Raw genomic sequence first — 12,500 nt, 5'->3', positions numbered from 1 at the left:
TGTGTTCTGAGTGGAGTGGATTTGTCTTGTCTTGCACCTGTTTGTTGTATATATGAATCAAACTACTGAACTGTACTGTACTGTACTATACTGTACTGAACTGAACTGTACTGTACTGTACTGTACTGAACTGTACTGTACTGTACTGTACTGAACTGTACTGTACTGAACTGTACTGTACTGTACTGAACTGTACTGTACTGTACTGTACTGTACTGTACTGTACTGTACTGTACTGAACTGAACTGAACTGAACTGTACTGAACTGAACTGGACGTTGCCATCCCAGCAGATGATATAGAGAATGACTAAATGGATAGAGACAGGTATACAGAGAAGGGAAGAGAGTGAGGAGAACTAGAGAGAGAGGGAGAGAGAGAGGGAGAGAGAGAGGGAGAGAGAGTAGTTGTTTCTTAGATCACAGGCAGGAAGTTGGTATGGATTCTGACACCCATGTCATGCATGTGTGCATTTGTGTGTGTGTGTGTGCGTGTGTTTGTGCGTGCGTGTGTGTGTGTGTGCGTGTGTAGGAACTGGCAATGGGACGAGCCCTCATGTGGGCGTGAGATGTGTGTGGTGCTGCACCAGCGCCCCTCTCAGGTGGGCGGGGTCAACTACAAGTGGAACGACATCAGCTGCAACCTCAGACACAACTTCATATGCAAATACTCAGACGGTAAGCTGGGGGCACACACACACACACACACACCATACACACATAGACACACACAGACTATCTCTCTTCCTCTCTCTCTCTCTCTCACACACACACACACACACACACACACACACACACACACACACACACACACACACACACACACACACACACACATACACATACACACACACACTCACACACTCACACTCACACACACACACAGACCAAGTGTGTGTCACAAGTATATTAGGCATATTCACCAGTCAGCAGCATGATGCTGACACATCTCTAGCCATGTGATTGTGTGTGTGTGTGTGTGTGTGTGTGTGTGTGTGTGTGTGTGTGTGTGTGTGTTTGTATGTGTGTGTGTGTGTGTGTGTGTGTGTGTGTTAACTGTCTCTCTTCCCCTCTCTCTCTCAGAAAAGAAATATGAGGTCATCATCACTCCGGCCCCCTCACCGGTCAACCCAGGTATGGTAATGCATAACCGTCCTGCACTCTATGTTATAAAACATGTGAATGTTTGTCCCTCAGCTTCAGAGGCACTTCTACGTGTTCTAAAACATGTGAATGTTTGTCCATCAGCTTCAGAGGCACATCTATGTGTTATAAAATATGTTAATGTTTGTCTTCAAACAACATTCAACATTCGAGTGCTCCTCTGTGTCATTCTCTGCTGTTCTGACTCACCTTCTGAGGACAAAGGTGTCTGGTCCAGTAGGGGTTTAAAACACACACACACACACACACACACACAGACACACACACACATTTTCTGATTGAGTGCTATTAGCAAGATTCTAAACACAATAATCGGTAGATCTGCTCAGTGCTCATACAGTACATGCCACATCATGGCTTATTATACGGCTCTTCACAATGCAAGTAGAACGCTCCATTGACTTGAATGGGATTTCCCAAAGTTCTACCGGACATTATTTTCGTCTAAGGACCTCTGAATAATGACCGCTGTCAATGGCAATGGATTTTCATTCAAAAGTGAAGGCAGACGGTCTATCAGCTGTGTTCTAAAGAACGTTTGATTGAAGTTCAGTGTGTGTTTTGCGAACTATTTGTTTCTCAGCAAAAGCCACAACGAAACGGTAACACATAAATGTAAAGAGACATATGGTGGAGTTTATTTTTTCGTTTTGGCAAGTAGCCGTATAATAAGCGGGATAATGTATAGAACGCCGGTCATTATTGGGAAAATAATTCCCTTCAGGGCGAAGCAAGACCCCTTACTTATCCCTTACTTAGTTCATGCATGAGAAGGCCGTGAATGGATGGCGTTCCGCCACGCACTCAACTGAACAACAGACAACAAGCAGCCCACTCTCCCGGTCATTATTACACGAATGCGCTTCTAACGTCTGCTTATCTGTGGCTCCGGAGGTAGAGCACGCTCTGTTCTATCAGATAGAGCGTTTATCAGCGACTTAAAGCACAGAAGAACACCACATGCCAGACAGAGTCCTCAGCCAACTCAACACACACATACACACACACACACACACACACACACACACACACATTTTGCCACGTTTGCCCAGCCACACACCAGACAAAGTCCTCTGCCACCACGACACACACACACGTTTGCCCAGTTTTCCTAAAGCTGCCAGCTGAGCAGTAAAGGGAAGTGCAGCTGCTTCTTCCAGCTGTGTGAATCAGTGTGTGAGTGTGTGAATCAGTGAATGTGTGTTAGTGTGAGTGTGTTATCAGGCTTGTGCGACTGTGCTGTGTGTGTGTGTGTGTGTGTGTGTGTGTGTGTGTGTGTGTGTGTGTGTGTGTGTGTGTGTGTGTGTGTGGCCAAGTTTGACCTGAGTGTTTCTGTTTTTAGAGGCTCCAGTTATCTCTGTGACGCCGAATCAACGCACCGTCACCGGGGACGACAGGGATGTGAGAGCTGGCGTCTCTGAGTCATCAGGTAACTATAGAAACCCTCCAGTCAACTCCACTCCATTTAAATCTTGCACTGACTTTTATTATACATCAGGGCCACATCGGAGCCACATCAGGGCCGCATCAGGGCCACATATGAATCAGATCAGTTCTGAGGCAGACCCTAATAGAGGGTGAGGTGTGTTTCTAATTGAATGTGAGGTGTGTTTCTAATTAAGGGTGAGGTGTGTTTCTAATTAAGGGTGAGGTGTGTTTCTAATAGAGGGTGAGGTGTGTTTCTAATTGAATGTGAGGTGTGTTTCTAATTAAGGGTGAGGTGTGTTTCTAATTGAGGGTGAGGTGTCTTTCTAATTGAGGGTGAGGTGTGTTTTAGGCCAGTTATTTCTCTGACAGACAAGACCTTCACAGGTTTCAAACCCTGAGAACGAGAAAGCGCTTGCCTCCCCATTGTCTGGCTGATAGCCTGTCTGTATTATCCTATATAGCAGATGTGGTGGAGCAACTCAATGTCACTTCCTCCTGAACCAGCCGCTTTGGGAAAAAATGTCTGTTAAATACCAGTCTATCGACTGAAACTCTGCCCACAATGCTGCATCAATGTTAAGGTTGTGCCCAGCTCAAGAGAGGAAAGTTGAAGTTCAAACATCATACTGGACGGTGTCAGAATAATTCATGTTTTATTTAGTAGAGAAGATTCCTCACATGGTAGACTCCTTTATTCCTTTAAACTGAGGTGTAAGTAAGCGTTAAAAGTTCTGAATCAGTGTGTGGTGTAAGTGAGGTGTAAGTGGTGTAAGTGAGTGTTGTGTGTTAAATACGTGATGAATGTGCTGAATAAGTGTGAGGTGTGACTGAGGTGTAAGTAAGCGTTGTGTGTTAAATGTCCTGAATCAGTGTGTGCCTAAGTGTGGTGTAACTGAGGTTTTTAAAACTGAAAGTTCCCGTCCTTCCGATTGGCTGAATCGCGTTCGATGCCGTTGTAAAATGCAGCATAAACATACACCTTGACCGCATTTCATTCCGCGCTACCATAACTTTTTTTTTTTTTGTGATCAAATGTTTTTATTAGGTAATGTCACACAGGGTTATAAAAATACCATCATATTGTCATATTATAATTCCTAATTACACACAATATGCCCAAGACATAGGAAGGAGTCCCAGGACAAAACACATGGAGAAGAAAGACGGGAATGAGGGAGACATAAAAACACCACAATATCAAAAACATAAACAAGCACACAACAATGGACAAGCACAGACACACAGACAAAACAAAAAAGAAAAGAAAAAACACATATACACTTATAGAGGGACAGATATTACACAGATCAGATATGCACAAACCAAAGCAGAAAGGATTAGCATAGGCCAGGGGTCGGCAAATAGTGGCCCGCGGGCCAATTTTGGCCCGCCATTGATTCTATCTGGCCCGCGAGATGACGTTAATTTGCTGTTGAATGAATTTTTTTTTTAACCCCATGTTTTTAAAAAGAAAAAAAGGCCTACAGCAATCCCATCAATTTCAAAACATTTATTGAGGTATAGATGATAGTCCTACTAAAGTGACAAAACAGGTGGAACATCCTTGCAGTTATCCATGACGCACAGGTCGGAACGGTATTGGCACGCGAGTGCGCGTAATCTTGTGCAAAAAAAAAACAACAGTCTCCTGTCTCCCTCTTCCAGTGGGCAAGGTCAAAAATAGCCTATGTTTCGTTAAATTAATAGGCTTGGCATTAAGAAATGCAGGCAGGCTCAACACATACCTCTGCTTCCATTCTTCTTTGTAGGTCCTGCATTCTGAATCAATTTTTCTTTTCAAGGCTTTTGACAACGACATTTTGCATCGATAACTAGCATATAGCAATGTTCAGCTAATCATTTACACGTCATCCAAAAGAATAATATTTGTAGCCTACACATTAGTTACGGCAAGTTGCTAGGCAAGTCGCCTGTTTCATGAGAGACGACAGGAGATGCAGCAGGCGGCATAAAAACAGCGCACATAAGCAAATAAACGTTTTTAATGGAATTAAATTAAATGCATTTTAAAAGTTAGATGATGTTTATTTTAATATAATATAATAATTAATAATTTAAATAGTAGGCCTATAACCCCCCCCCCCCCCCCCCCCCCCATTACAAAAGCTATGGCCCGCGATGCCATTGTCTGAAAAAAAATTGGCCCGGGTCCAAACGTAATTGCCGACCCCTGGCATAGGCCTACAGCAGCCGTTTTGAAGATTCTGCAATATTTTGCCAAGTGTCTGTAGAGAGCTCTATATAGATGACATCCAAGAAAAGGAGAGTCCATGTCCGTATAGACAGATCATGAGGTGGTTTCCAGCAAGTTGCAACCATTTTTCTTAGCAGCTGTAAGTCCAGCATATACAGCACGCTTCAGCACTTTGGAGACATTCAAGGCTGACAGGTCGTTCAGAATCAAAACACTAATAGTAACAGGTACAGTGTTATTAATCAAGGTAGATTGATTGGATGCAATATTGTTTCAAAACTGATGGATAGGAGAGCAATCCCAGATCATATGGAGATATTTACCTTGAGCTTTTAGTGGGCAGAAAGTACATAAAGGACTATTGATTATTTTCATGTGATGCATTTTCACAGGGGTAAGGTAAGTCCTATAAACGAAATTGTAATGGATCTGCTGGTGGTCTGGATTGCGTGAGACTTCTGTGATGTTAGACCTTACATCATGCCAATCAATTTCGTCAACCAGATCTGGGCAATCACGCTCCCAAATCCTTTCTACAGGGAAGCCAAAGCGGTGAGGCATCACCAGAAACTGATAAGGCCTAGACACCATACCCTTGGTTTTTGACTGTACAGAAAATAATTGCCTGATTGGATGGGTGGGCAGAGGTCCTTGCCAGGGAACACCATATGCTTTAAGTGCTGATCTTAATTGAAGGTAAAAGAAAAAAGAGGAACGTGGCAGACTGAATGTGTTTTGCAAATCAGAGAACGGTAACAAGCCAGCCTCAGTAAATATGTCTTTTGGATAATGCACCCCCCTCTGTTCCCACTGTGGAGCCGCTATAGGTCTACCACCAATCAAAAGTGCTTTATTATTAAATAATGGAGAAAGTGTGTGCCAGTTACATGAAATATGACGATATGTTTCGACCAATCTCCAAACTTTGATGAGATAAGAGATAATGGGGCCAAACCGTAGCTGACATTGTGTAGAAGAAATGTTGGCGCGCTACCACAGACGTCACAGTGAATTGTGTACATTTTTATTGGTTATTGAACTGTTAAGCCGCAAACTTGGGTCATGTTTATCGGCGTTACTATAGAGATGACGATAGCTGGGGCTGGGGGACATGAGTCCGGGCGTGTGCAGGCACGAACTGCACTGTATGACCACTGAGCATAGATGAACAGTAAAATGTAGCTGCAGTAGAGGGGTTAGAAACCCATGAATGAAAATAGCCTATTTATTTCAGGTAGCCTATTTTTGCACCAAAAATATGTGAAAACCATGAAAGTTAAAAAAAAAAAACAAAAAAAAAACTCTCACGTTCCCAGCGCCCCCCTAGGTTGTACGAACGCCCCCGTTGAGAAACCCTAAGTTAAAGTAACGTAATCTACTTTGCCTTTTATATCTCTATATGTGTAAATTGTACATTACACTGTAATCCAATAAAAAAAAAATTCAAAAGTTAAAGTAACTGCGTCTCGATGTTGCCTGGCAACTGATTTTACAACAGCTAAGCTAGCGCGGAATGCCTAACAACGCCCCTTAGCTGTTGTAAAATCAGTGTAACCTATGGCCTCTCGGGACTTATTGCTTAAGTATGAGGTGCGTTGTGTGTTAAATGTCCTGAGTCAGTGTGTGGTGTAATGAGATGTAAGTGAGGTGTAAGTGAGGTGTGAGTGAGTGTTGTGTGTTAAATAAGTGATGAATGTGCTGAATAAGTGTGCGGTGGAAGTGAGTGATCTTTATGTTGTGTTGTGTTTCCACAGTGTCTTCCACAGATACGACCCTCAACATCCTGCTCATCACCATCCCCCTCCTGCTGCTGGTGCTACTGCTGGGCTCTGGCCTCTTCTGCTACAGGCTCATGGCCAACAGGTGAGACAGGGACCAACAGGTGTGCTTTACCTGTCTTACCTTCATGCGGAAAAGAGAGGTGTTTTTAACTTGTCTTACCTTCCTGTGGAAGAGAGGTGAAGTCCTTCTGCTACATGCTCATGGCCAACAGTTGATACAGGGACCACAGGTGTGTCTTACCTTCCTGTGGAAGAGAGGTGTGTTTAACCATTGTGATTAACCTGTCTTACCTTCCTGTGGAAGAGAGGTGTGTTTAACGAGTGTATTTAACCTGTCTTACCTTCCTGTGGAAGAGAGGTCAGACAGGAAGACTGTTTAATGTGTGTCAGGGCTGCAGAGGTCCTGTTGCATCAGAGGCGAGTGGAGGAGAGGGGGAGGGATTATGAGCTCCAGGGAGCGATAAGGTGTCTCACTCACCTGCTGTAAAGCTCAGACGTGACCTCTATGATAACATGTCTGCTGCTTTGAAGCTCAGGTGTGAGAACACCTCTGCCTTTGAGTGTGTGTGTATGTGTGTGTGTGTGTGTGTGTGTGTGTGTGTGTGTGTGTGTGTGTGTGTGTGTGTGTGTGCGTTGTGTGTGAGTGTGTGTGTGTGTGTGCGCGCGTGCCCTGGAGCACAGACGTGTTCAGGGTTCTTGCAGGTTAACCTCATGGTCTAATGGCCCAACTCTTATGAAGTTAGAGAACAGGTTAGCTGCTGTTGGTTTAGACCCCTGAGTGTATGACTGCTAAACGGGTGTGGGTAAATACATGGATTATGTATTTTACATAACTTTTACATTTACATAACTGTGACATACTGTTATAATGACACATTTTTTGTTCTAAGCTGAATTTGAAATGTGTGTGTGTGTGGGTGTGTGTGTGTGTGTTTGTGGGGTAGGAGGAAGGAGCCGTCGGAGCCCATCTATGCCAAGCCAGGCCAGTGGGTCACAGTGGGCAGCAGTGACAGTGCAGGCATCCTCTTCTCACAGCAGGGGGCACCATTGAGCAGCCAGCGCCCCCCTGGTCACAACAGCCCCTCGTTTGACATCTCTGCCCCTCAGGGGGCACCACTGAGTGCCCGCCGTCCCTGTGCCCCATCCAGCGGTCAGTATGAGGACTATGAGAATGTCCCCAGCAGCAAGGAGCAGGCCAGTGGCTTCGTCACCAACGACATCTACGAGAGCTGCAGGAACCCCAGTGCTGTGGAGGCAGGCTGGGTGGATAATGAGATCTATGGATATTAAACACACACACAGACACACACACACACACACACACACACACACACACACACACACACACACACACACACACACACACACACACACACACACACAAACACACACACACAAACACACAACTCAGAGATGTTGAACACTCTATCTCTCACATACACAAACACTCTCTCTCACACACACTCACACACACACACACAGTAACACTCAAACACACACTTCACAGATGAACTCTCTCACATGCTCACATAACATACACTGCTCACACATACACATATTACAGATAGGGAATGCTGTCTCACATGCACACACACACACACCCAACCGTCAGGGTCAGGGTGCTAAAAGGGCTGAGATGTTCCTGCAACCACCCCTTACACACACACACACACACACACACACACGTCCTGCCGTCCTCTTCCTGTGTGGAGCCCCATGTCCTGGATCGGGCCGATCCAACCACACACACCCATGGCAACACCGTGACCCATAACCCCTCACCATGTTCTACCTCCGTGTGTGTGTGTGTGTGTGTGTGTGTGTGTGTGGTCTCTCTAGGGAGCCTTGCAGCTGAACCCACATCAGCGAGAACAAGAACTGTGTGTGTGTGTGTGTGTGTGTGTGTGTGTGTGTGTTTGTATGTGTGTCGGTGTGTGTGTGTGTATGTGTGTGTGTGTGTGTGTGCTGCCACTCTGCGGGTGCAGAGTAGGACCATAGCTCGATGCACATGAACATGGAGAGTTTCTTATCAAATCCACTATTTTCAGTTGTGCTGCCTTTTAACTCAATTACGCTTGATATCTAGTGGCTGGTACTTTATCAAGATACTTTATTTCCTGAATTATAGTAGTCAAAAACAGTGTGATGATCTGCAAGGTATTGTAAAAGTTAATATGATATTTGTATATTACTGAAAAAATATGAAGCTAACAGAGGAATTCTTTTCCATGAAATACTTTTTATTGCTTGATGTTGTCTTGCTTTGCTGACTTAATTATTTTTTTATTGCATTGCATATAAAATAAAGCCTAAAGTGACCAAGCTCGATTCTGTGTAGGACTGTGTTGTGAGTTTTCCATCAGTTCACCAGACACCAGCCCCTTCTACAGAAGCACATGACAGGATTTTCACAGCACGCACTACGAAAGCAGGTTACTAGACCCAGAGGATGCAAAAAGGACGAGTCTACTGTTCCAGGTGAATTCTCCAGAAGGTGGCGCTGTGGGGTATTTAGCCCAGAGGTGAGGTCAAATCAACCTGGCCATGAGCTTTGAGTGCTGCCGTGCCATGCTGATAAAAAAAAGCGGTGCGTTGGCACGGCTCTATCCGAGATCAGCATGCATTTAAACAGATAGACGTTGACCCGAAACGCTTGGCCGATATAGAGCAAATCGCGTGCAGGTCTATAGCTGTTTGTCGCCAATGAGCTGCCACTTGAGAAATCAAATCTGTGTGGCGTATCTGCGCTGGAAAGCAGCATGGCTCAAATATGCACACAATTCCTCTGTGCTTTGCAATAAATGAAGAGCTATAGCCTAGTCCTTTGTTATGCACTCGTCAGCTCCACACTGCCTGTCGGTGTAACAGCATGTTGCTGATGCATTCCCCCATGCATTAAAACAGGGCTTTATTAAGCATGACTCAGTGGGGGCATTTTCCCCTGCGACACTGATGACATAATGATGACAGAATGCAAGTTCTAACCTACTTTCACCACAGCAATACCATTCTTTACCACACGGTGCCGCTTGATGTCCATATAACTAACTTGCGGCTGTACTTGTAGCTTGGCGCGGTATGCCCATATCAAAGGTAGGCTAATATGCGAAAATACATTTTTTAAAAAGGACCCAACGTTAAGCTACAACCATCAACTAATTTTGATAGATATCGTAACCTGTTACATTTTGTCAAGATGAAGAGCTATTGAATAACAGGAGTTGCTTATTTCCACATTTTAACTCTGAGATGGGATTATGTGCATATTTTTAAGACTCCAACGCTACGGGGAGATCACAGGGATTTAAATGCATAGCGCATAAAGTCACTGGGGGTTTAAGATATGTAATTAGTAGACAACATCGGTGATAAGATGTGCATGTTTATTTCTAATAAATACTGACACGCATTGCACAAAACTCCCACAGGAGAAGGCGCTCAATCAAGGCCGGTTTTAGCCCTCCGAAAATATATATGACTGGATCCCCCGCCTCCACCCGTTCTTGGAAAACCGTGGAAACAAAGGACTTCACGACGCCTGCTGTCGGCAAAACTTCACAGCTAGCTATCAACTCCAGCGCGGCCGCGCAAACACAACGACAGTTTTCAGGATAGCAGTGCTGGTGGCTGACGTAAGAGGTGGGTCTGGTCGTCTTGGTAACGAATTGGCACTGAAGTGTGGAAGTGCTTCAAAGGCCCCCCCTCCTGTCCCGCCCCCTCTACAAATACCTCCAGAGCCTCTGACGTCAATGCACGTCAGTCAGAGAACATGATGCCTCCTGCAAGTCAACTCGTGTACTCTCGCTAATAGAGCTGAAATATTATAGCTCTATTGTATTGGAAAAGGGAGCCGTGACACACCACCTAAACTCCTAAACGTACTGATTCTTTTTTGTCGGACTGTGGAGGGCTGCCAACAACCAAGCTGGCCTGCCGATCGGGAATTTTACTTTGTCTATTTTCAATAGACACATTCTAGCGGGCGGTTTGTTTCCCCCCGTCCGCCGCCTTATCTGGAGGCGCGAGTCGCAGGTCCCTATCTCATCTGGCCAAGCCTCGCATTCAGAACAGCATGGTCATGGCTGACTGTGTCCAAAAGCCGATGCTTCGGGGTCCTGTGCGAGTTGGCTTCTACGACATCGAGCGTACGTTGGGAAAGGGGAATTTCGCTGTCGTGAAGCTGGCCAGACATCGCATTACTAAGACGGAGGTGAGAAAAGCTAAAGAAATGCAGAACTATTGACATTACCCATGATGTGCCTTCTGACAAACAGTCCGTATCTAGTTTAAGGCACGTTACGTATTCCAAAGTGCACGGCATGTTTGCGCTCCTCAAACTCGCATGCACGCCTCAAACGGGTCAGAAAAGGCTGCCTGGTTCCAGTCGCCCCAGTAAAGTTCGCATGGTGTCCAAGGAGACCCATCTCCATGTGCTGCAGAGGCAACTATTAGTAACACAGACGGAATCGGCTGTGATGCAACTTTAATAAGTAGTTTTTCATGCTGGAGTTCGTTAAGTTTTTAGTATCATAACTGTTTCATAGGTAGCCTACTTAGACTTTCAAATGCCTCATGCACATTTGTAGCTGTAAATGTAGGCCATACTTGTCAGACACAGAAATGATTACATAACTCTGTGATCTGATATATAGTTTGAGATTAGTGTGCGTAAGTGTGTGTCTCTGTGTGACAGTGTGTGCGTCCATTCCATTGTGGGTAACGGAGCTTGACATGCATTGCGCAAGAAGACGTATTTGTGTGTCCAAACACCTAATCTTGTCATTGTTAGTGCAGGGTGCCTCACACAGCTCATACAACACATGCTGTGTGTGTGTGTGTGTGTGTGTGTGTTTGTGTGTGTATGTGTGTGTGATGCATGAAGAGAAGCCATATGAGTGTGTTTTGTGTGTGTGTGTGTCTGCGTCTGCGTCTGTTTGTACTTGTGTGTGTTTGTGTGTGTGCTTGCAAAGCTGAAGTGTGTCGCTGTAGTCACATACATACACACACACACACACACACACACACACACACACACACACACACACACACACACACACACACACACACACTCCTGGGGTCATCAGTGTGAGTGTGAGAGCCACGAGGAGCTGCTGTGCTGGGCTGAGCATGGGGCCAGCAAGTGTTTGAAGTCGGGCCAGATTCAGTGCATCAGTGCAGATGTCCGGGGGGAGGGTTGGTGTTGGGAGAGATTCTGCACCATGTTTGTTTGAGTAGAACGCTCAGTCAGGGGGTAAAGGCAACAGGTCTGCAGCTGCCACAGGTGGAGTGTGTGTGTGTGTGTGTGTGTGTGTGTGAGGAGCGTGCTGTGTTCCCTTTGATGTTCGGACAGTATGTGCTTATTGTGCCAGGCAGTCCTGAGCTGCTCATACAGTGTATGACAAGGCTGAAGGGGTTGAGGCAAATGGACGTTTGGTGTGTCTCTAGCCCTTTTCACACAGAGATCACGCAAAATTTGAACGTGTAGTTTGGTGTCTCTGACTGAATGTGTATTGTAATTTGGTATCTGACTGCATATGTAGTTTGGTGTCTGACTAAACGTGTCTCTGGGACAAAATATTGATATGACAAGATATCGTATGGTTTATTTTTACAATTAATTATCAATATGCTGTCAGCATTTTATTACTGAAGTCTTACGTTCATGCAGAAGTATCAGCCTGAAACGTGTATAAGTGTGTTTTGCAGTGAGTTGTAGTCTAGTCTGCAGTGAGCTGTAAGTGTGTTTTGCAGTGAGTTGTAGTCTAGTCTGCAGTTTAATGTGCCGACTGAAACCCAGAGCGTGGGATAGTTGGAGAAGCAGAGCACTGCGCCTGCTGCTGGTTACACAGAAAGACTCTACCCCCTTCATTAGTGCGTTTGATAAGAGAAGAATAAACAGATTAAATAAACGAGA

At 45.1% G+C, this 12,500-nt stretch overlaps 2 protein-coding genes across 3 annotated transcripts in view; both read left to right on the top strand.

Annotated features, from left to right (window-relative positions):
• Positions 1 to 8,925, top strand: part of laynb (layilin b) — a 13,775-nt gene extending 4,850 nt beyond the window's left edge. Inside the window, exons 3-7 of the mRNA XM_076290372.1 lie at positions 531 to 676; positions 1,082 to 1,132; positions 2,505 to 2,591; positions 6,560 to 6,668; positions 7,531 to 8,925. Coding sequence (XP_076146487.1) covers positions 531 to 676; positions 1,082 to 1,132; positions 2,505 to 2,591; positions 6,560 to 6,668; positions 7,531 to 7,876 — 739 coding nt within the window. The 3' untranslated portion in view covers positions 7,877 to 8,925. The remainder of the gene's footprint in view (positions 1 to 530; positions 677 to 1,081; positions 1,133 to 2,504; positions 2,592 to 6,559; positions 6,669 to 7,530) is intronic.
• Positions 8,926 to 10,362: 1,437 nt separating this feature from the next.
• Positions 10,363 to 12,500, top strand: part of sik2b (salt-inducible kinase 2b) — a 43,353-nt gene continuing 41,215 nt past the window's right edge. For both annotated transcript variants that reach the window (XM_076290370.1, XM_076290369.1), the window contains exon 1: positions 10,363 to 10,796. In XM_076290370.1, coding sequence (XP_076146485.1) covers positions 10,659 to 10,796 — 138 coding nt within the window. In that variant the 5' untranslated portion in view covers positions 10,363 to 10,658. The remainder of the gene's footprint in view (positions 10,797 to 12,500) is intronic.

The sequence above is a fragment of the Alosa pseudoharengus genome, unplaced genomic scaffold (assembly GCF_046254945.1).
Source record: "Alosa pseudoharengus isolate Yale_2024_CS ecotype anadromous, Long Island Sound unplaced genomic scaffold, YU_APseudo_1.1 YU_APseudo_1.1_scf_18, whole genome shotgun sequence".
Lineage (NCBI taxonomy): Eukaryota > Metazoa > Chordata > Actinopteri > Clupeiformes > Clupeidae > Alosa > Alosa pseudoharengus.
The sequence above is the reverse complement of the archived record's forward strand: the minus strand, read 5'-3'. Positions and strand labels throughout refer to the sequence as shown.